At 40.1% G+C, this 24,580-nt stretch overlaps 1 protein-coding gene across 2 annotated transcripts in view; it reads left to right on the forward strand.

Moving 5' to 3' along the window:
- The window catches only part of LOC111567354 (filamin-B), an 83,262-nt gene that overhangs the window by 22,592 nt on the left and 36,090 nt on the right, over positions 1-24,580 (forward strand). For both annotated transcript variants that reach the window (XM_055010433.1, XM_055010434.1), the window contains exons 2-16: positions 6,466-6,575; positions 6,715-6,850; positions 7,476-7,573; positions 8,745-8,892; positions 10,960-11,078; positions 11,175-11,249; positions 12,217-12,379; positions 12,470-12,670; positions 12,748-12,885; positions 13,547-13,673; positions 14,879-15,015; positions 16,122-16,312; positions 16,436-16,549; positions 18,092-18,235; positions 23,412-23,535. In XM_055010433.1, the coding sequence (XP_054866408.1) occupies positions 6,466-6,575; positions 6,715-6,850; positions 7,476-7,573; positions 8,745-8,892; positions 10,960-11,078; positions 11,175-11,249; positions 12,217-12,379; positions 12,470-12,670; positions 12,748-12,885; positions 13,547-13,673; positions 14,879-15,015; positions 16,122-16,312; positions 16,436-16,549; positions 18,092-18,235; positions 23,412-23,535 (2,025 nt within the window). The remainder of the gene's footprint in view (positions 1-6,465; positions 6,576-6,714; positions 6,851-7,475; positions 7,574-8,744; positions 8,893-10,959; positions 11,079-11,174; positions 11,250-12,216; positions 12,380-12,469; positions 12,671-12,747; positions 12,886-13,546; positions 13,674-14,878; positions 15,016-16,121; positions 16,313-16,435; positions 16,550-18,091; positions 18,236-23,411; positions 23,536-24,580) is intronic.

Here is a 24,580-nt window from a genome sequence, read left to right on the forward strand (position 1 = left end):
TAGAATAGTGTCTTCTTGTTCTAGATGGCACGTCTTGCAGACCCACTGGCAGGTTTTGGGATTCAGAGGATTAAGTCTTTTGAAACCCTGAATTATCTATCATTTAATTATTCATTTAAATTTTGAAGACATTACATTGAATGTGTTTGATGAATGCTCAGGTCATCATATTTGGCTGAAACATTTAGCGTTAACTTTCTTTATTACTTCATCCCGTCTGTAGCTGAAGTTGTTGTTTGACAGGGTGGTTAGCAGCCAGACTGAGGTAATGAATCACTGGATGGTCAGTAGGTTTTTAGTTTAGCTCAGGATCATAGGGCAGGTATTTCTGTAGATAATGGGCCAGCGTTATGTAAGTTTCTGTAGCAGCGAGGGTGTGCCACGCTGATAAGGACTCATTTGGTTCCCGCCCAGTTCACCTTTGCTCACACATCCACACTCTTTATCTCCCTTTCACTTTCCGGTGCTCCTCGCTCTTTCTTTGTCTCTCCCAGAGCAAACTTTAACCCTCCCAGGGCCCACTTCTCCATTTGTGTCCTTGTTGTTGCCGTATTGTTGCGTCTCCATAGCGACAGGGTCAACAAATCAGCAGGTATCTGCAGGGATGGCGGCTCGCTGAGAGGCTCAAACAGTGTTATGTGACGCAGATCCGGCCTGAATTAAAAGTGAATGGGTCTGAAGACAGATAAATCTGTGAATGAAAGAGGGGCTGACTGCAGTGTTCAGTGCTGCTGAGGCGTGAAGAGAAGCTCTCAGGATAGATTTATTGGCTGTAATGTGTTATACAGCAGGTGGAGAGAGTTCTGGGGTTAAAGCTAGTAGAAGCTGAGATGTCTTGACTACCTGGATTCCCCTCAAGTAGATGGGTCAATCTATAACTGAGGGACTTTTGAAGTCCATGGGACATATCTGCATACATTTTTATTAAAAGTAAAAAAAACTAGTGTTTTTTATGTTCATTATGATCATGTCTTTACAAATTCCATAATTATTTATTATGGAAACAATCACTTATTAATAAAAAATGACTGGACGTCACTAAAATGTCAACTAAATAACCATCTGAATTTAATAACAACCACCTTCTGATGAGCTAAACAATAATAAAATGAGCTGATTCAGAAATAGTTTGGATTTTGTTCTTTTTATTGAGTTGAGATAATCATGACAGATATTTCTTTTTTGGCAATATATCAAATTTTATATTGAAAGTAACAAATTAAATCCCTTTCCACTAAGTTCCCCATTACAAAAACACCTCTTCAGGAAGTGTGTTGATTCCAGATCACATGACCTGCTCCACATGATGTCATTTCCTCCTGAGGAAAAGGCTGGACAGACTCCAAGGCTTTCTGAGTCATGTTGATTTTAGGACTGAAAACTAGGGCTGGACCCAAATATCCAAATATTCGGTCGTGATGGCATTATCTGAATATTTTGAGATCTGAGTATTCGGATTGCACCCCCTCCCCCGGTTGGACGATGTCGCACAATCGGTGTTCGACTCGTCAATTTGTCTGTCTGCCTGTCAGACGTTACAATCCAAACCGGTCTGAATATTCAGCTCGTTCTGTGTATTGATTTTTATTTTATTGAGAAACATCAACAAATTATTAAATGTTACATTTATTTTCCCTAAAGACAAGCTCTTTTAAAAGTGTCTTTTAAAAAGTACGGGAAGAAATGTGTAAAAATAAAAGTACTGTAGAAAAATAGTATGTACTAGTGTAACCTACGCTTGTTTTAGTAATGATATCTAACCTTTGTATGTTTTTGATGGTGAGGCCGACTTCTATACTCAAAATGCAGACACGTCTAGATTGGTCTCAGAATGTCTGGTTTGGTCCACAGACACACTGTTTTATTCAACCAAAGAAAATCCTGGTCAACTGAAATTATACCTGAGAAAAAATTCATAAATCTGCGGCTCTCTGAATGTTCCACAGTGAACGAATTCTAAACCAACATAATCTGCTAGTATTTGAACCTGGTTGTTTACTCCTCTACCAGTGGCGTATTCATGTATTTGTGAAAACACAACTCTATCAGCTGGTGAGTTGGGGGTTTTCTCTGTAACTTTCTGAGCTGGGTGCGGTCAGGTTGTTGCAGACCAGTCAGGTCGTTGAGGCTGTGGAGGACACGACTGATCACGTTTTGTCTTTACCTGCTCCGGGGTGTGTGTGTGTTGGCAAGCTGCTGAGTATTTATGGCTGTTTTCTTTGGACCAAACCCAAAACATTACATCAGCCCTGTTCACTGAGGCCTTGTTGTGTAAAGCGTTAGTTTTAGATGAGATGTGGGATCTCCAGACGGGGTCACATGAGGAGGATAGAGGGACAGATCTGTATGAGGCTTAAAGCAGCAGCTGACTGGTGGAGCTGTTAAAACCTCTGCAGGAGCTGCATTCTGTAAACGCCACTAATACTCTTCCTCTTTATCGCTACGACTGGCTGCATTTCATTAACCTCACCCCCGAACTGTAAGTGAACAATAGGCTGCCATGGCAATAGCCTCATAACTCACCAAACTATGTCGCCACGGAGACGCACGCATGCACGAACACGCACACACGCACACACACACACACACACACACACACACACACACACACACTTTAACACGAGTTTTCCCGTATACAGTCATTTCTCACTCACTGAGATGTAAACCAGCACCAACATGATACAAGCTGAGAATAAAAACAGTCATTCAGTTTTTTTTAACCAGTTTGGATAATTAGAGCTTCATTTACTCGAGCATTACTGTCTATCAGATGATTAGAATAATAGGAAAATGCACAGATTTTTGACTTGACTCTTTTGAACTTGGTGCACTCGAGGTGACTGAAGGGGAAAAGTAGCTGCTTTAAGGTACAAAAGTCCAGTTTTCATCCCTTTCTCATGCGTCAACTCAACAGCCATGTCAGAGGTCTAACAGTTTGTCGGTTCTTCTCTGGTTTCAGTGAAGAAAATGCTGTTCAGTGAGATTAATGAGCTGAGGTGGATGTGTGGGGCCAGAGACAGAACCTCACATAGGTGTGGCATTACAGTGATGTGAGACACAAAGAATTCAAACAGGTGTAGAGAGGGAAATACCTGGAGGAGGGACGAGTGAAAAAGTTCTGAAGGAGAGGGAGATGATTAATGTAGAGCAGGATGTGTCTGCTCTCCTGTCGGCCAGTCAGTCGTTACTGTGTGTGTTTGTGTGTGAGCTGAGTGTTTCGTCAGTGGGTGAGGCAGCAGCCAAAAGCTCCACCTAAACCTGAGCTGCAGAAACATGTTTGGAGCAGAGCTGCAGCTCCTCTGGGAGAATCACAGTTTCCCACAGCGTGGCGACATGACAATCAACTGCTGAACTCAACAACAGGCTGCCAGATGTTGAACGAGGAGAGGCAGATATATTCTGTGATTTAGAAGTGGTGCAGCCATCAGTGATTAATTCTACCAATTAATTCATTGACTCTGTCATTGATTAGTCTGTTTATCTAAATGATTCATTTTCCCCCAGAAAAGCCAAATGACAATTTAATTTAATTGCCAGGTCGTTGTTGTGAACGAGAACTGGACCTACCTGGTTAAATAAAGGTTTAAATAAAATAAATAAACTGAAGTTTGTTTCATCTTGACAAACTGTGTTTAATTGTATAACGCAGCATGATATGGAATCTACACAAAGCTTAAAGCTCAAACATGATCAAAATGAATAAGTTGTGTTCTTTTAGTCGGTAGTTCACCTCCTTTACAAGCACAGAGCAGCGGAAGCAACTCCTTTCCTTCCTATCATGTAGTTGTTGTCTGAATTTAGTAGTAGAGTTAAATTAGTTTTTAACTCGTGTGTTACAAAATCAGGGTTTTAGCAGTGCATAGCAGCAGCCTGGAAGTGAGTTAACATGTGGTGTTACTGAACCGTGTTTCAGTCGCTGTTTCTTACGTGTTCTTCCATCTGACAACAGAAACAGAGAAATCTGTAAATAAGAAGAGCTTTATTGGGAATTCATCTGGATTAAAATACACAGATATGTGAGCACAGAGAGCAGGAGAGATGCTAACCCATAAAGCAAGCTGCTCTTCTGTTTTTGTTTGTTTGTGTTTTAGAGGTTTGTGCTGCTGAAACTTTCCACATTATACAGAACAATTTTCTACTCTGTGATCATTTGATGTTCTGGGTCTTTGGGAAGTTTTACACCAAACAAAGCTGGATTTTGCTGCAGTGACTATTCTATGAAAACTGTGGCTTCCAACTTCCAGAAATGCATGACGTAATGACCCAACAATTGCAAACACTGATGTTGACAGTCATTAGTTATGCCCACTAATTGTGACAGCTCCATTGTGAGAGGTGTAATCTGGATTTTTTTCTAATGATGGATTGATTATCTGTCTGGCTAGCAGAAGTTTGTCATGTATTTTTGTATTGTGTAAAGTAAAAGGCCAACAACCTGCACAGTTGACCAGATGTTGGGTTTAAACCTGAAAATACCCACGCTCAGCACAGGAAGGAAAGACAGTACTCACGAGCTCAGATCTTTTACTTGCAACAAGGGGAGATAGAGACTGCATGCACCGCTGCTGCAGCCTTCCTTCTCTGAAGAGTCTGTATCTCCTCTGCGTCTTTTTATTTGTTTCAAACAGTCATGTAACATGGGGCAGCATCATACGTCAGCATAAGATATGTTAACAGAGAATAGTGTCAGAGAAAGTGTCACATGCATTATCTTATCATATGGAACATGTTAACCCTGTTCTCTACTGTGAGTACATACAGATTACAGTTAAAATGTACATGTACTTCTCAACAAGAAGTGCTTACATATGCATAGAGATACCTTTACAGTCATTCAATGATAACCACAATGAACCTAAGTATAATTCTTCCAACACCAGATTTGTCTTAGTGGTCAGCAGTGTTCTGTCAAACATGTACATTTATCTGATTATTTGCCTTGTCTTACTTTATTGCGTCCTCTCTGAGTGCCATGTATTATTTAATTTTGTGCTTAAAAATCATCTGAGGTTCAGTTTGTTTAACAGAAGGTGTGATAAGTGAATGATGGTCTCTGTGTCCTTGACGTCTCTCCCCATCGTTGTTTCTGCCAAAAAACCTGACAGTGCTGCAGGAGGACAAAATGAGAGAGAAAGAGCAGATTATGGAGGATTGTTGTGTCTGCTTGGCTCTGAAGCCAGATATGGGCTCGTCCAGCTCTGTGTTGTGAGGTACCAGCTGGTACAGAGAGGTCTGATTACTGAGCAGCGTTACCCAGCAGCTCTGTTCTGCTCTGCTAAAAACCAGGTAAAACTGTTTATATCCACAGTGATCTGGGAGCAGGTTTGTGTCTGCAGGCTGAGTGAACACATTAATCTCCTAGTTTGGGATTGTTTGGTCTGTGTTGTCTCCTCATTCAGTAGGTTAAGCTGTGAACACATCTCCATGTGTTTGGAGTCAATGTTGGTGAATCCAATTTAATTCACTACAGTACAGCTGCTTCTGTTACTGTAGGATGCAGTAGCTCACAGCCGTTAGAGTTACACAATATGTGGTTGAGTTAACTCAAACACTTCATGCTACAACTTTATTTTGCTGCTTGATACAAAAAAAATCACAAGGGTGTTATTTGTCCAGAAGTCTGTCCCACAGAACATAATTCATTCCCATTTAAGAATTCTTAGTTACACTGAGTTTTCTTTATTTCCAAGACTTAGTTTATTGACAGATCTGAATACCATTCAAAGGAAAAAAAAAAAAACTAAAACAATTCCAGATTCCTTTTCCTGTTACATCAGATGAGAAAGGTCTTGATTTCTTTTAAAAAATGATTTTTTATTTTCCATGCAGATACCATAAAGTCATGATTAATTCTTTCCAAATAGCTGTTCATGTCATCTGGTGAAGTCTGTGTTGTTGTCTTTTATACTGCAGATAAACGGAATATTAGAATGTCAATCTTTTTCCCTTCTCTCTTTTTCTATGAATAGAAGAAAAGTCATTGTTCATGACAAAACTGAAATCAAGCGTAAAATAAATGCTTAAATCAGATACCTGGAATTAGTAGTGAGAACTATCTGAACAGTTCAGAAAGATAGAAAAGTTAATCGACTCGCATCAAAGCACAGAAAGAATCTAAGATGAGGAACTGAGAAGGACAGCAGACATGATGGTGATGGTTCACAGGTCTAGTGTGAACGTTTGAACCTGGAAATAGTTTCTATGTAACATGTCTTTTTTAAAGCAGTTTGAGCAGAGTGACACCTGTGAGGCTTTAAATGTACTTCAGTCATCAGTTCAGTGCTTTTATTAGCTTATCAGCCACAGATTGTTGGTCTCCAGTTGTGGCTCTGATATTTCTGATCTGGGTCATTTTTTCCTCTCTGTCGTGTTCTTGGCAGCACCAGTAGATTTTCAGTAGATCTGACTGCAGTTCTGTAGAAGCAGACGGACTCTAATGTGAGATCTTCTGTTGCTGTCCTTCAGACTCTAAAGCCATTGTAGACGGGAACCTGAAGCTGATCCTGGGTCTGATCTGGACTCTGATCCTGCACTACTCCATCTCCATGCCCATGTGGGAGGGCGAGAGCGAAGAGGTAACATCTTCATCAACATTCTCATGAACTTGTGTTGATCTCACAGCTTCTTTCCTGTAACTCTGTCAACATGAGAGTTTCCTCTGAGTTTTGCTGGTATTCTGGAGTCGGCTGACTCTGGTTGTACTTCTGTGTTCAGTCAGAGTCAAAGACACCGAAGCAGCGTCTGCTGGGCTGGATTCAACACAAAGTCCCTGATCTGCCCATTACCAACTTCAGCCAGGACTGGAGTAACGGCAGAGCACTGGGAGCACTGGTGGACAGCTGTGCTCCAGGTACACTGTTTGTGATTTCATGTACAGTCTCATCTATCGGTCTAACAGTATTAATGTGGAAACACCAGAGTACAGAACTGTAATAATCCTGAAGGAAATACTTGCTCAGTAAACTATGTTACATAAGAAGAGAAAGTGCAGCGCCTCATAGAAAAGCAGTAAGATTTAAGTCCAGTACGAGGCTAAAATATGACTAGAATGGAACAGTAAGAAGTAATACTGATAATATTACACATGATAATCAAATATTACGTGTGATATTGAAATATTGCACCTGAATAATGAACTGCTGGATTTCAAAGGTGTTTATTTTCATAATACCCAACCAAGTACAATCGGCTGACAACTGTGGAAGTTTCAGGGCATTATTTTGAGTTGGATGTGGTCGATAAACTGGTACCTGAGTGTATTTTAACATCCAGTGTTTCTCTGATCAGACATATTAAACAAACATTCTGTTAGTCTGACACCTGAAGCTGCTCACTGGTTTATCATTTAACACTTCAACAGGAGGGGGTTCTGTTCTGTTGGTTCTAAGACTTTCTGTACAGGACTCAGGCTTATTGTTGCTGTGTCATCCTGCTCAGCTCACACCTGTTGTTGTTGTTTTTCCTGATGCTTGCAGGCCTGTGTCCAGACTGGGAGACCTGGGATCCAGTGAAACCAGTAGAAAACGCCACTGAAGCCATGCAGCTGGCTGATGATTGGCTGGGCATCCCACAGGTTTGACTCCCTCCAACACTGACCTTTAACTGTTATTATAATAATCCAGGGATATCTGAGGTTTGGGTCCGTTTAAGTTAGTGCTTCAAGCATTTATGTTAAATATGAACTAGGGCTGGGACTTGAACACATTCATTTCGATTAATTACAGGAAGAATATCGCATTTAATCACACCTTTCTCAGTTCCTTAATTTCTGGCACACCGGTAGCACAGATGAACAGTCCAGCCCAGTAGGTGGCGCTAATGAACCTAAAGTCTGTTTTCCATCCATGAAGAAGATCCGTAGGAGTGATGTCAGTGAACAGTGAAGGAAGACAGGGCCATGTTGAGCTTGTTAGGAGTTAAGTTTTCTTTTAAAATCTTCCTGTAGGCAGCTTGGATAAAAGCCTGGTTGTGAGCAAATTGTTCAACAAAGAGTTTTCTGATCACCACAGCACTATAATGTCACTTTGAGTTCGCAGTAATCTGTGAATGTAGCAGATAGATGAAAAATGTAGATAAATAGAAATGAAACAAACATTTTTTGTTTAAGTTTTTACTCCGCCAAGGAGGCGAAGCCTCAGCAGAGTTATCTTGGTTTGTCTGTCTGTCTTTTGATAACTTAATTATAAACTTCTAGTTTATAAAAAATATATATTTTTTGTAAATAAAAAATTATATCCCTAAAAAAAGAACCATCAAAATGTCACCATTTATCAGACCCAGAAAGTATGAAAACAGAATGAATCTGTGGATTTCCAGCTTTCTGAAGGTCCTTGAACTACTCATGCTGATGTTATGTTCCATATAGAGGAAAAAACACTTTTTTCTTCATGTCCTTTTTAAAATTTTATAAATTTGAAATTATAAACATGCATATGTCTGTTCATTGATTCATCTGTCAACCAAAATTTATTTGAACTGAAAAACTTGGCAAATACTGCTATTTGACAAAAATGTGATTAATTGTGATTAATTAATTACAAAACCTCTAATTAATTCGATTTTTTAAAATCTCATCCCACCACTAATATAAACATCTTATTGAATTACCACGAACACAGTCATAGATATTAATGGGAGCCACGTCTAGTCAGAATCTCTGACAGCTAATAAATCCTTTCCTTTATATAACGTTGTCTTTGCACCGGGAGCGTTCAGGCTGATTAATTTTGGGGTGAACTGTGCAGGTGATCGCTCCAGAGGAGATTATCAACCCCCAAGTGGATGAACAGTCGGTGATGACCTACCTGTCCCAGTTCCCCAAAGCCAAGCTGAAGCCTGGAGCTCCTCTCAAACCCAAACTGAACCCCAAGAAGGCTCGAGCATACGGACCTGGTACGCAAGCACGCGAAACAACACACTGAAGCACATGCAGTTCATTAGGAACACTGAACTGAAGGTCGGTCCTTCATGAAGGCTTTAACGTCCACCTGTTTTACATGAACCTTCTAAATGTCGTCATGACAGATAAAATATTAGACACAATACAGCCCTATAATTCTACAAACTAACCAATCTGAATACAGCAAGAAACGACCGAATAAACCGGCTGACATCAACGTTTTAGGGCACAAAGACAAATACACAAACCCTTAAACATTGAGCAGCGATTTCACTTCTCTAGTGGATCATTTTGACACGTTCATTAGATGTCTTAGGGTTTTGTGAATGTTCTGTGTGTCTGTTAGACTAATATGAACATTAGCTAGACACACCCAAACGTGTATCTCATGACTGTGACTAGTGTTATGTCATTATTGATTATTTATTGATGAATGTTTGAATAGGTTTTACTGTATTTGTGAGAACACATCCTAGGTCATCTGGTTGTTGACTGAATAACACAGACTTGTTGTTCTTAATGCACGCTGCTCACTGGGAACACTGGGAACACTGGTCTGACAATGTGAGGAAGTGAGCAGCAGTTAGTGTGAACAATAGGCTGCCCTCTCATCGTACAGACACACTGGAGAGGTAATCCTGAGGTGGAAAATACTGGGAAATGACTACAGGGAAAACACACGCTCACACAGCTAGTGGCTGTTTTTTAGGCCGACAACACCGTGTTTTAAAACACACATTCTCTCTCCCTCTGCTCACTGGTTTCAAACAGACCTGATGCCAGTTCAACAGTAACAGATTTTATAAATCCTGTTTCATAACATTATTAACAACTGTGAAGTGCTTTGGAGGCTGATAATCCTTCAGACTTTTGTATTTTAAAGTTTAAGTGGTGGAATAGTGAAATAAATTCCAGCTGTAACAGCGTCCCAGACCCAAAGTGGCATCTTAACCTTCTTGTTTCTGTTAAATCAACCGTTCAAAACACACGTTAAGTGGATACCTTCACTTACACATACAAACAATGAATAAAAGGTTATAAACAGTACATGAAATGGAATTAGTAGATACTAATAAAATGATGTTGTTTTTTTAAAATAAATCATCCAGCCGTTTTATGTATGTCATTCAGATGTGATCTTTTTCAGTGAATGAAAATAAATAAACCAAACACAAGATAAGCCTTTATTACTTCCACGGTAGGAAATGTGTAGCGTTAAAGCAGCAAAGGAGTAGAAAGATAAAGAATAACAACAAAAATACTAAATATAGAAGACATATACATAAGTACTGTTGGTACTTTACAGATTCTTCCATATGTAGAAAGTAGAATTAGATTCTTCTGAATGTGGAAAATAATATTACACAGGACTCTTGTTCATGTACATAAACACTGGAATTACTCAGGTTCTTACACTACCAATCAAAAGTTTGGGGTCATCCAGACAATTTCATGTTTTCCATGAAAACTCCCACTTTTCTCCATGTGCTAACATAACTGCACAAGGGTTTTCTAATCATCAATGAACCTTTCAACACCATTAGCTAACACAATGTAGCATTAGAACACAGGAGTGATGGTTGCTGGAAATGTTCCTCTGTACCTCTATGGAGATATTCCATTAAAAATCAGCTGTTTCCAGCTACAATAGTCATTTACCACATTAACAATGTCTACACTGGATTTATCATTCATACTGTTATCTTTATTGAAAAAAATGCTTCTCTTTCAAAATCAGGACATTTCTAATTGACTCCAAACTTTTGAACGGTGGTGTTTGTATGTAGAGTTTGTTGAATGTACAGAATATTCCTAACACACAGGTTTGAATGGGCTGATGTTGCACCACAGTGAATTATGGCAGTTTCTCAGTAAAGGAAGAAAAGTAAAGAGACAGAGAATAACAGCAGAACACCTGTTAACCTGATGTGTTGCTATAAATCCAGCTTAAATCTGTATGGAGCTCAGAAGTGTGCTCAGGCTTTTTAATTTGCAGCGATGAGCAGCTGCACAGTGAACAGTTTAATGTGACTGCATGTGTTGGTGGTGGTCCTGTGCAGGGATCGAGCCCACGGGGAACAGGGTGCTGCGTCCCGCTGTGTTCACCGTGGACACGTTCAGCGCAGGACAGGGAACCGTCACCGTCTACCTGGACCATCCGGACGGCACCAGAGAGGAGGTACGCACCCAGTCCTGCTAACAGTTTAATAAAACACCTGCTGGGGTTTCCTGTTTACCCATCAGGTTAAATAATATGTGTGTTTGTGTCATTCAGCTGAAAGCAGAGCTAAATGAGAGCAAGAAGACGTACAACGTCACCTACACTCCTCAAGTCATGGGACCTCACAAGGTGAACTTGTTTATCTGTCAACATGTATTTAATAATAGTGAAATTGATTTAGATGCACTTTTAAAAGACTCGTATTGTTTTATTTCAGGGCTGATTATTTGTAATCAGGTAGACCGATAACCATCTTCAGTATTTTGAATAACATGAACTCCAGTGCAGATTTTTTTCAAAATCTTTGTTTCTCTCTGAATATCAGATTCAATAAGCAGCTGTCTACTAGTAAATTTGATTTGTATATTTAAACATAACAAACTCTGCTCATGTTTTCTTAATTCCAGTGTCTTTCTTCAGAGTTTAAACTTTCATTAGATAGAAGAAGAAATTCACGTGACAGATTTCATTAATTTCATTACCGTGCAGTGAAACATATTTACACGTACCAGGAGCATTTAATTTACACCAAAGTCACTGAATCCATTGCTTTTTGAAGTAATTTCTGTTAAAGATCACATGTGATTTTTCCCATACAGGACGTTACTGTGGGTCCTATTCTGAAACGCTGCATTTCAGCTCCAAAAAGTCTACTCTGATTGGTCAACCAGAATGATGAAAATGAGGCGCTGTAACTCCAGATCTATGAGTACAGTACAGGGATGTAGCTCTGTCCAAAGCAGCCCTAGTGAGGAGACAATGACCAACTGTAAGGCAGCTGTTTGTTCTTTGTTTGAGAGCTGCTGCTTTATGCAAAAGTCTTTCATGGGGATGCTGATACTAGGAAGTAGCAGAAGAGAAGCTGGAACTTAAAATGAGACGTTTGAGGCAGTGAAAGGAGTGTTTGGGACTTTAACCTTTTACATGTACTAAAAAACATTTCTATAACACACTGGAGCAAATTGAAAAACTCCAGAAAGTAGAATCCCTCTTCACTGGAAGTTGTTGGATGATTTCATGAGAAAACAGATGAAAGAAGGATGACGTGCTCATGTCTGCTGTGACAGGAGTCAGGACAGGTGTTTTTGTTTTGTAGGTGACCGTGCTGTTTGCAGGCCAGCAGATTCCCAAAAGTCCATTTGAGGTGGACGTGGACAAGGCGCTAGGTGACGCTTCCAAAGTCACAGTGAAAGGCCCGGGAATCGAACCTGTGGGCAACATCGCCAACAAAGCCACCTACTTTGACATCTACACTGCAGGTGAGAAAAGCCCACAGAGCTCATTAAAGAAAGGAGGAGTCATGTCCTTCCACAACACTCCAGCTAAAGCTTCCTCTCCTCTCCATGTAGGCGCCGGCACCGGAGACATTTCAGCCATGATCAGAGACCCTCAGGGCCGCCAGAACACTGTGGAGGTGATGATGGAGGATAAGGGCGACAGCATGTACCGCTGCACCTACCGACCCACCCAGGCCGGACCGCATGCTGTCACCGTCACCTTCGGAGGGGTGGGAGTCCCCAAGAGCCCCTTCAGCGTAGACGTGGGACCAGGTGAGTTGTGTTTTCAAACGCATCAGTAAATGATCTAAAAACCCCAGCCTGTTCATGTGACTGTCTCTGTTGAGCAGCCTGCATGCCAGGGGCGTGTCGGGCGACGGGTCGGGGTCTCCAGCCGTCTGGGCTGAGGGTGAAACAGGTCGGAGATTTCAAGGTGGACACCAGGAACGCCGGCAGTGGAGACCTGAAGGTGCTCGTCAAAGGACCCAGTGAGTCACCTTTACAGTCATATAAGACCTGCTGTGAGAAAACCACTGGTGGAAGTGTTCAGATCTTCTAATTTATAGAACTAATGCATCTATCCAGTATCTACACACTGTTTAATCCTCAGTAGGGTCATGGGGGATGGAGTCTATCCCAGCTGAAGGCAGGGGTCACTGATGACTTCATGTTTGTGCTGAGGAGTGCAGAGTCTTTTGTGTTTTACAGAATAATGTTGATGCAAAGGGTTTATATTTGTCATTTAAAAAAAAAATAGACATACAGTAAAAAAAATGATTAAAAGTCCTGATTTTTTTGGACAAAACAGAAAATTACCTATAAGTTTTAGGACCATCAGAGAGTTGATCATCCTACAACTCTCTCCCTTTTCACAGTTTTAGTCTCTGATTAATGCTGTCATTTTTTTGGTGTTTTTATTGGATTTTTTTAATAACATGCATTGCAAAGCTGCTGGTAGGTCTTGGGGTTCAGAGAGTTATTTGTTGTAATTTAACATCACGACTCACAGATTTGCCCCAAGAAGCTTTGCAATCTGTAAACTATACAGCACAGTCTGTCCTTAAATCCTGGAGTCATAGAAGGAAAAGCCCCTAAACCATCTGACATACAGGTGCTGTGATACCGAATTAACACAATGTTTGTGTCCAGAGGGCATCGAAGAGCCAGTGAAGCACATCTCCAGTCAGGACGGTGTGTTCTCGTATGAGTATTACCCCAACAGCCCGGGGAAATACACCGTCTCCATCACCTGGGGGGGTCAGCACATCCCGAAGAGGTGAGCTGTACTCTGTGTTTCATGGCATTACCTCAGCACATTACCTCATTGGATCTGAATGGTTGGATCCGTAAGGAAATTAAGATTCTCAGCCTGGATCTCGTGCTCTCCTTGTCACCTCTCTGTAGAGTCGATAGCGTGTTTTGAACATTAGAACAGGGAGTTCCCCATATTTCTAAGCAGCCAGACAGATATGGAAGAGAAGTCAGGAGAGTCGAGCGAGAGCTGGAGCAACAGAACCCTCCTCAGAAACCATACGTGTAAATGCAAGAACAACACTGAACTGTACGCAGTTCTATCATAATCCAGAACAGAACCTTTGCAGATGTCCTCACAGGCCACAGTTCAAGTCTTCAGGGGGTTTCAGAGGGTCTCCCAAGTCTGTTTTATCTCATCCAGTACTGGCTGTTAGCTCACCAAGTTACTAGAACACACAGCAAGTCAAAGGATACAAATGAACGTTTTATGTAGGAAAATGTAATCATAGATTTATCTTTTAAAAATGGACATAGCCTGAATAGGGTTTGAAAAGTGAAGCCAGTGTTGACGTGCCTTAAACCTGTATCTTTCTACCAGCCAGCAGGGGTTGACTTCTTTGGCTATGAAAAGACGTCTAATTTTTGCTGACATGCTAAGAAGGGCTCCCCTTGAGTCTGTCTTTGGTTACTGCAGCCATCGAAGTACCCAACTGGAATGTTGATGGAACACTTCAATGTCTTACAAATACTGAACTACTCTGTCTAACAACAGACTGTACATAGAAGATGGACGTAGCCTCCAGGTCTGACAACTGAAGCAGAAGTGACTTTAACTTGCATTTTTTTATAACAGCCAGCAGGGGGCAACTCTCCTGGTTACAAAAATCAGCCAAATTTTATAGAATTCTGTGAGAAAAACACCCTACTTCTCTTTTGATTTATTACCTCAGTAAACATTGTCTTAATGTGTTTATGGTCTGAATTGCTAGTTTCAAATCTCCTTCAATATGGCATTATATTTATTTAGTAAATTATAGTATTTATAGTAGAATATGTGATAAAACAGGGAATGTTTTATTGCAGGGTTAGCTTGTGATTAAGAAGTCATAAGATGGCGATGGGCAAATTCCAACCTTGAGGCTTTAAAACAGCGGTCCACAAACCAGTGAGTGCCTACGTCTGTATTATACATACACATGTTGTTAAACTACCACTTTCCTCTTTCAGTCCCTTTGACGTCGTGGTTGGTCAGGAGGCAGGGCCTCAGCAGATCCGGGCCTGGGGTCCTGGCTTGGAGGGAGGTGTGGTATGTGAACCTGCCAGCTTTGTGGTGGAGTCCATCGGCACTGATGTGGGAGTGTTGGGTGAGTCTCTAATCACAGCAGGTTTATTTATCAGGCTGAGAATGGTCTTCTGCTGTTGAACCGGTTAATGTTAGTGTTGTTTATTTATCAGACACTGATGAGATTTAAAAGGGATGATGTTCAGATGTAGATTAACTTTGTAGAAAGCAGTTGCAACTAAGCTAAAGCTTCCAAAAATTAAGGTGTCTGCCAATGCCTGGTATCAGTTTCCTAGATAATACATACCTCAGTTAGTGTAGATTTTCTGTAGTGTCTGGTTACTCCTAGTGTATATAATACTGTAGTGACCAGACTGGGTGGGCACTTCCTTATCGGCATGCAGAGAATGTTGTAGGGGTTTAGCTAGTCATGGCGCACTGTGACAAAGACTTCTATGAGGCTTAATAACATCAGGCCAGAGACCAAGATCTGAATTAAGCTGCTCTAAACTAGAACAGTTACTAAGTCCCTGTGGTACATCTGATGTATCTGACGATCTTTTTTTACTGCTTATTTTCATGTTTCAGGATGATAACGGATGTAATCAAAGGATGGGGCATTGGTTTATGCCCATCTAAGTTCTTAGAGCTTCAGTGGAAGCCAACTTAACTTTCTTTGGTTCTTGAAGACATTTCATTCTAGAGAAATTGGAAAACGTGAGCAATTATCAAACCAGAAACTGTAAAAACAGCGAGTTGTTGGATTTTCAACTTTCTGATGGTCCTTTAATTCATCATATTTGACTTTCAGATATGTTGGAAGAATTTACTAAACCTTAGCTAAAAATCATGATATTTAATCAAAATGAATGCTTTATGTGTTGCTTTAAAAATTAGCTAAAAAAATAATTTGCATTAACAGAGATCTTGCAAAAACTTTAAAATTCTGCACTCCCCAGTGTAGAATTTGTGAAACAACTACCTCAGCTGTAACTAGCAGTCATGAGACAAAACTTCAGGGACTTTTTATCTGAACAGAAGGTTGTGTTTATACAGAGCAAAGAGGAGACAGGTATGGAAACAATGTAGTAAAGTATCTAGAAGTATGCAGAGCCATCATGTGATGCAGGACTGTAAATGCTGTCCAACTCCAACCATGTTGTCTGATCTAATCTGCTGTGTCTTCAGGTTTTGCCATTGAAGGACCTTCACAGGCCAAAATCGAGTGTGAGGACCAAAACGACGGGTCGTGTGACGTCCGTTACTGGCCAACAGAACCTGGCGAATATGCCGTCCACGTGACCTGCGATGAGGAGGACATCGAGCACAGCCCCTTCATGGCTTATATCGTCCCTAACAACGGCAGCCACCCAGATAAGGTCAGGAAGAAGCAGGATCCCATCTTGGTTCTGGGCAGAAATGTTGACTTGTGTTCAGACGTTTGATAGATTATGGCTATGACTGAAGCCGGTTTATAATTATCTCTGTCTTTGTGGTTGTAGGTTCAGGCATACGGGCCGGGGCTTGAGAAGAGCGGCTGCCTGGTCAACCAACCTGCTGAGTTCACTGTCAATGCTAAGGATGCTGGGAAAGGATCACTGAAGGTCACAGCTCAGGTTAGAGACAGAAATCCATCATGTTCCTACAGACATGCACTCCTTGTAAAGCCAGGAGAGTTTGATTCACTCATGAGAGACATATGTGAGAGATGTTTGTAATAATGCAAATAATTACGTGTAGAGCTGCAAACTTTGTTCAACCAAACTTAAATAACCAGCTGCATCCACTTTTCCAAGAGCCCTGAAACTTCATGTCAGTGTTCCTACAGAAATAATGACCACAAATGTGTGTGAGCTCATGCATGTATGCAGAGAGTCCGTAAGGTGTAGTATGTGAGAATGGTTCAATCACACCATGCATCCAGATGGCAAATACATCTCTGATCATCTGGTAGTACTTTCTGATGGAATTTGCCGTGCTGAACGTCACTGGACTGCGACTGATCATGAATTCTATGACTTAAATTTTAGATTCTTAAAGCTGAGTGCACACATTGACAGACTACATTCAAAGAGAATCATGTTGCTTCTCATTGAGAGCGATGAAAACGATTGAGGACTTTCTGAAGACATCTTAGCTCTACTTTTGATGCTGTTGATTGACTAGTAGCATCCCTCACTCAGGTCTTTTTCTTTCTGCTAATCAGGGTTTCTTTTGTAAGTTTGGAGGAGTAGCTGCAGTACATTTTGTGTGCTTTAATATACTTTGGATATTTTCTGCAAACTTAAATGAGAAAAAGTCCGTCTTTGTGTGTTGAATCTGAAGAGTCCTGTTGGAGCTCACAGCAGTTAACTTCTTCTGGCCTCGTTAGCTGCTGATATTATTTGGTTGAACAGAGTTAAGATTTTCAGTTTATGTGGAAATAAGACAAAGACAAATGAATCCTTTTTTATCTGAAGAAGCTGGAACATCAACACCATTTTTGGGTGTTTATGCCATTCAGGGATTTCCAGAACAATGTGGAGGAGCCAGCCAGGGGCATACATTATGATGCCACTCCTGTTGTGAGTTTTAACCCACAGAGTCTGTAAATGGATATTAACCCTCTGAACTCCAACCAGTTTCTGGATGTTTTTTGTTATCGGCACATTTTTACTCACTGTGGACTAATTTTTCTGTGCACTATGAAATCCTGCACCTCAGTAGAAACGGTTCAGACCTGACTAGGAGGAGAGAGAACTCAGGTATCTTTTTTGCAGCATAACAAAGTTATAATGGCATAAATCATGAAAAAGAAAAAAACAGTTGAATATCTTTGATTGCTTATTTTACAAAATTGAAAAACCTGTAATCGACATGTACAACAAGGGCTCACAAGTGTTGCCAACACTGGAAAAAAAAACAATTTTCACTCTACAGCTCTTCACAGCAGAGTCAACCTTCATGGTTTTTGTTTTTCTGACTGATCACAGGTTTTGTAATTTAGAAATTAGTAGTATCACTGAGGCTGGACTTGCATGTCTGTTTTACAGGTCAGACGCCACTTAGGGAAAGCTCCGGCTATTTCACAAACCATTCAAACATTTCTGTGCAGCTTCATGTTTAATGTCTACTTCTGTGTCATGTGGCTCTAACTGAACCATCTTCCTGTTTGTCAGGATGCAGAAGGGCTTCCTGTGGAGGTGAAGGTGAGGAGTAAAGGCGATGGGATGTACAGCTGCTCCTACACACCCAGCTCTCCCCTCAAACACACCGTGGCCGTGGCCTGGGCAGGAGTCAGCATCCACAACAGCCCCTTCAGGGTAAGCAGCCAATCACAGCACCCCGTTACTGCAGGAGGTCATGTTGTCCCTCCCATAGCTGAGGACCTGGTCCAGGCAGAAAGCAGCAGGGTTGTCCAATCAGAGCCTTTAGTGAAGGTGGAAAGCATCAGAGTCGCCCAGTCAGAGTCGACTGTTCCAGAGGAATCATTGAAGGAGGTGGAGTGGAAACGTCCAGCTGGAAGCAGAAAAACTAGGAAACCTCTGATTATCATCACGAGATATACTGAAGAGAGATACAACTTTTAGTTAAGTTGCACAGAAATAAATAGCAGGAAAAATCAAGGATTTTAGTCCTAAAACTCTCATTTAATTATATAACACATCTTAAAAATAAGGTAAAACAAAGTGTTGGACAGTTAAATACTAGAAAAAATACAACAAAACACAAAAACACGAAGTGGAATCAAAGTTACAACACAAGAAACGATAAACTAAAGCAGCAACTTCAAAGTTCCTAATGTCTGAGCATGAAAAGGCAAAGATTAGATTAGATTCATCAGCTGCCTTCACCTCTCCCTGCTAGCTGTTTACAGTTTCACCTACAGGATAAATGAATCTTCTCAGATCTGTCTGGATATGCATTTATAGATCATTCAGGAATTTATGATGATGCCAACAGGCATCAGGAACTGGCAGAGACGTTTGCTCAGACAAGACAAGTTGAGGCAGTTTCAGACAGCTTTAAAGGTCTCACACTGTGGCCCTTTTCAGTGAATTAATTAAAGTCTGTAAGACCCAAGAACATACCCCTTAGTCTATCGGCTCAAAATACCACAAAGATGGTTGACTTCACTATGACTGCATATCGAGCTGTTTCAGTGTCTATACTTTTAGATGTAGGTGTAGTTGCCGTCCACACCCCCTTTAGAAAGACACTCTCTCTGTATGTGTGATTGACAGACAGGGAAATATCTCTGCATTTTTACGTTTGAGTTTGTCGGAGAATGTTGTGGTTCTGAAGTTAGTATTTTAGTGGAGCAGAGCAGGAAATTGAAAACGTCTCTGAAGTGACTGCTGGTTAACTTGTAGTTTTAATGGGCAGCATTTCAGTCACTGTTTCATATTTGTTTCAACAGAAACCGAAAAATGCATTAATGAGAACAGTTTTATTTTGAATTCAGCTGTATTAAAATGCAAGATATGTGAGAACAGAGAGCTGGAGAGAAGTTAACGGATATAAACAACGACTGAATTTAATCTGAACTGAAGCATAATAAGCAGCATGAAGACACAGTAACCCAGCCAGTCCTTGTTTATAGGTTTTAAATGAAGGTTCCTCCATTTCTGAATGTCCCTCCAGTATTACGTTTTCCACAGAGCTCTGACTTGTGAACACAGTCGGGCTAATGTTAGCTACATTGGCCACACAACACTGAGGACATTCCTGTTGTGGTGGTGCCAATGCCATCAAAAATAAAAGTAATGAACTGGTAATCCATTTTAGAGTTAACAGCTACAAAGTAAATAAACCTGGTGGACTGAAAGACTCACCAGGAGAATTCCTACTAGCTGGGAAAGCTGGAGGTTATCTAGTTGAGGGGTAATAAAGGAATGGCAGTAGTGTCTTCATACACTTACAGATTTCCTTTTACACCTCCAAGTGTTTAAGACATGCAAAACAAAATAAAAATGTTCACCTCGTGTCACTTTGAAGAGACTTTGCTAGTTGACTGCAATAATGAAGTGTTTAGGTCTGAACCACTGCTTCATAATTTTTGTACAAAGGTCTTTAAATTTTCAACAATGAAGGGGTTTATACTGGTCCACATATCATTTCAACTGGTTGAAAGAAGGCTGTACATTTTAAAAAGATGAATACAGCTGGTTGAGCCACTGTGGTGGTTCAGCAGACGTGTTGTGAGCTGCTGCAGCTTGCAGGCTGCCCCCACCGACGGCACCTTTCTGCAACTTCATTGTTGATCCAGTAGATAGATAGAAGGCAAACAGTCACACCCAGCTCTCAGCACTTATACAGCAGTGAAACTTTTAATTAATGGTGGGAACGATAAGAAGCCAGCATGGAAAATGGGTTTGCAGTGGAAGACTGACTTTATCCTAACTGTCTGCTGAATGTTTGTGCATGCAATCATAAAAGTTACAATCCATTGAGGTTGTCATCCATTTGAAAGCTACACCCGAAGCCTTTCTTCTTTGCATTCAAACAGGCTTAGTCACGTGCAGTTATCATAGTGAAATTACAGATTGAAATCAGGTAATTGTTGGAGAATTGGCACAGTTACTGGATTGTATTAGAAACAACGTAAATCTGGTCAGAGCTTCAAAGTTCTAACCACCACTAGTGGTCTGGTTAGCTGTAGCACCAGCATGTTTCTTCATAAGCAGTCACTGTACATATCTGCATCTTGATCTGGAGGGTATGGTGAGAAAATCTTAATTTCAAACGTAGAGAGCAGTGTTTGGAAGACAGATGATAAACTGAAGATGACAGTTTCGAAGCTTTCCACTTTCACATGAGTCTGTTGACATTTGATCTGTATAACATGTTAAAATCATTTTAAATCAAAATCTGTCAGGAGAGGTTCTCCTAAATTTGTGTTCAGAATTTCTGTGCATGCATGTTTAATAATTATTTGTCTCACTGTAAATCTGTAACAAACATGTTCACTGAAACTCACAAACTGTACTAAAATCCAAAGACACAAACTTTAATCGCCACAAGTTTATATTAGTTTTGGTTTCACAATAAATTCTGACATTTCATTTAAATGTGTTACTGTGTTGTTTGGTTCATTTGCTTTGCAGTTTGTCAACTTGCATGACCTTGGTGTTTTTGTAATTCATTTTGTTTAATGAATGTTTTTGTTTTTTCTTTTTCAACTATTTTTATTTTACATACACTAGCATTCAAAAGTTTAGGCACACCTTCTCATTTAATAGTTTTTCTTCATTTTATGACAATTTCCATTGTAGATTCTCACTGAAGGCATCAAAACCATGAATGAACACATCTGGAATTATGTAGTAAACAAAAAAGTGTGAAATGAGTCAAAACATGTTTTATATTTTAGATTCTTTGCTTTGATTACTGCTTTGAACACTCTTGGCATTCTTTCTATAAACTTCATGAGGTCGTCTCCTGAAATGGTTCTCCAACAGTCTTGAAGGAGTTCCAGAGATGCGGAGAACTTGTTGGTCCTTTTGCCTTCACTCTGTGGTCCATCTCATCCCAAACCATCTGGATTGGGTTTAGGTCAGGTGACTGTGGAGGCCAGGTCATCTCCATCATCTCCTTCTTGGTCAGATAGTCCTTCCACAGCCTGGAGGTGTGTTTGGGATCATTGTCCTGTTGGAGAATAAATGATGGTCCAACTAAACCAAACCAGATGGGATGTCATGTCCCTGCAGGATGCTGTGGTAGCCATGCTGGTTCAGGGTTCCTTCAGTTTGGAATAAATCTCCAACAGTGTCACCAGCAAAGCATCCCCACACCATCACACCTCCTCCTCCATGCTTCATGGTGGGAACCATGGATGTAGAGACCATCCATCACCTTTTCTGGTCTCCACGGCAGGTGGAACCAAAATATGGACTCATCAGACAAAGCCCAGACTTCCACTGGTCTAATGTCCTGGTGTTTCTGGGTCCAAACTAATCTCTGCTGCTTGTTGCTTTTCCTTAGTAGTGGTTTCTTAGCAGCTATTGGACCATAAAGGCCTGATTGGTTCAGTCTCCTCTGAACAGGTGATGTACAGATGTGTCTGCTACTAGAACTCTGGGTGGCATTTATCTGGGCTCTAATCTGAGCTGCTGTTAACTTGTGATTTCTGGTTTCCTGGTAGGTTTCTGGGTAGTTCCTAGATGGTTCTTCGTAGGTTCCTGGATAGTTCCTAGATGGTTATTTGTAAGTTCCTGGGTAGCTCCTAGATGGTTCTCCTGTGAAGTGAAAACCATTTCAGGTTCTACCTCATGAAGCTCATCCAGAGAATGCCAAGAATGTTCAAAGCAGGTATCAAAGCAAAGAATCTAAAATATAAAACATATTTGACTTATTTCACACTTTCTTGTTTACTACATAATTACATCTGTTTTCATTCATAGTTTTGATGCCTTCAGTGAGAATCTGCAAAGGAAATAGTCATGAAAATAAAGAAGAACCATTAAATGAGAAGGTTTGTCCAAACTAAAGGATAAATATTTTATTTAACATCACTGGACCAAAAAGAGATGGTAGAATTTTTAGCATTTTTAATGACAGTGTTAGAACTAGCTTATTGAAAAAAATTTAAAGCCAGAAAATCTGCATGAAGTTCTGCTTGTATCTTTGTGACTTGGTTTGAGAGATATATAAGTGAATTTATAAATGAACACACTGACCATTAATATAACCACATATGTACACAAGTTTAACCTGTCTTTGGAAATGTATTTAGAATGAGGTTGGGAAGATGGCTTTTATATGTCGTTTGGACACCTCCACACGGTCTCTGCTTTCTAAACTTGTGCCTCTTTCTGCTGTGTTCATGTGACCACATTCATTTATTATTCATTTTTTTGGTTAATGATGAAATGACCAATCGTACAAACTGCTACTGGGTGTAAAATCCTGCCGCTGTGTATATTTTACATACACAACATACTTTCTTATAGCTGTAGCTCACAATTGAACCAACAGTGCAAAGGTTATTGAATTTGTTGGAGTTGCTTGAAATGCCATCTTGGTTTCATTGGTTTTTGACTCCCTATTGATAAATATGTTAAGTTCTGATGCACACATTAATTGCAATTTTACGTTTGGGAGCACTGGCAAGTTGCACTCTGTTAAGTAGAAAGATGGTTTATTGCAGCTCCACCAGAAACACAAATTCCAAAATTCTGTCCTAAACTTGACATAGAGGTTGAAATGTCACAGTGTGATTAAGGTAAATGTGATAAAACATATTTCAGAATGTTTTGGAAATATGTTTGAACGTTCCAAGACTTAAGTAAAGCAGAATTAAAGAAAAAGTGTGAATCCAGGACAGAGTCTTGTGGAACTCCATGTCATTAAAGTCCTTCTTTTTGAAGATAAAAACTGACAAAACTGATTACCTGCTGTGCTGAGTTAAACATCTCATAATCTGAGTGATAAAATCCTTCATGTGTCTTCCTTAAATAGACATTTTATGTGACAATAATTCAGTGTGTGTGCCTATAGGTGAACGTAGGGAAAGGCAGCCACCCCAACATGGTGAAGGTGTTCGGTCCTGGAGTGGAGAGGAGTGGACTGAAGGCCAACGAGCCGACACACTTCACTGTGGACTGTTCAGGAGCTGGAGACGGTAACACAAAAACCAAATAATCATTCATATGCATATGTGAGCGGGAACATGTCGACTCTCACATGTATTCTTGTACTTTGCTGGTGTAGATAGGTGATGAGGGGTGTTCTTGTTCTGTTGAGGAGAGTTAGAGTGATACATTTCCTGTCAGGATGTTTCTGCCTTGAGATCATCACCAGGACATACCAGGGGAAGGAATGTGTGTGTCTGTGTGTGTGTGTGCGTGCAGACTATATAAAAGGTGAATGTATGTGTTTATGAGACTGTGCAGACTTTTAGAGTTTGCAACTCTGGAAATCAAGTCCAACTATTTCAGTTCTTAAACTACATTCAAATCCAGACACATTTTTTACTACGTTTATGCAGAGACAGAAACAGTTTGGTGAGACTCAACAAATGCAAACAGAAGCAACTACAACTGTCAGTATGAGAGATATGGATGAACTGGGTACAATATATGACAAAAACATTATTACAGTTTTTTTTTCTGAAATGAGGTAAACTCTGCTGTTGCAATGATCTCTACAGGCCAGTTTAAAGTGTGATAAAGTCACTGCACTTCTGATTTATCAACACAAAAATTGGGTTTTCTGTTGCTGAAAATTGTATTTATTTTATTTTAGAAATTGATCAAATTTTTTTCCTCTTTTTTTCTTAGTATTTTACACGCATTTTTATCAGTTCTTCAGATTGACTGTACAGATTTTTAGCTTGTTTTTTTGGCTTCTTTGTGCATATTTTTCTACCTCTAAGCCACTTCTTAACTGTGTAATGATTTTTTATGTATTTCATTTTAGAATTTCATCTCACAAACTTTTATTGTGTTTTGTCCTGTTGTTTTAAAGGGCATTTTATTTAGTATTTGTTTTATTTTTGTGTTTCATGTTGTCTTATGTGAAGTTCATCACTATTGTCAACTCTGACTTGATTTGATAAAATATACTGTACCTTTAGTGTTGTCATGGAAACAACATGGCAAGGTCCCAACCTTAAATAAGAATGAAACCTTTAAAATCTGATTTTGTTTGCAACATGGAGAATAAAA

The sequence above is a fragment of the Amphiprion ocellaris genome, chromosome 5 (genome assembly GCF_022539595.1).
Source record: "Amphiprion ocellaris isolate individual 3 ecotype Okinawa chromosome 5, ASM2253959v1, whole genome shotgun sequence".
Lineage (NCBI taxonomy): Eukaryota > Metazoa > Chordata > Actinopteri > Pomacentridae > Amphiprion > Amphiprion ocellaris.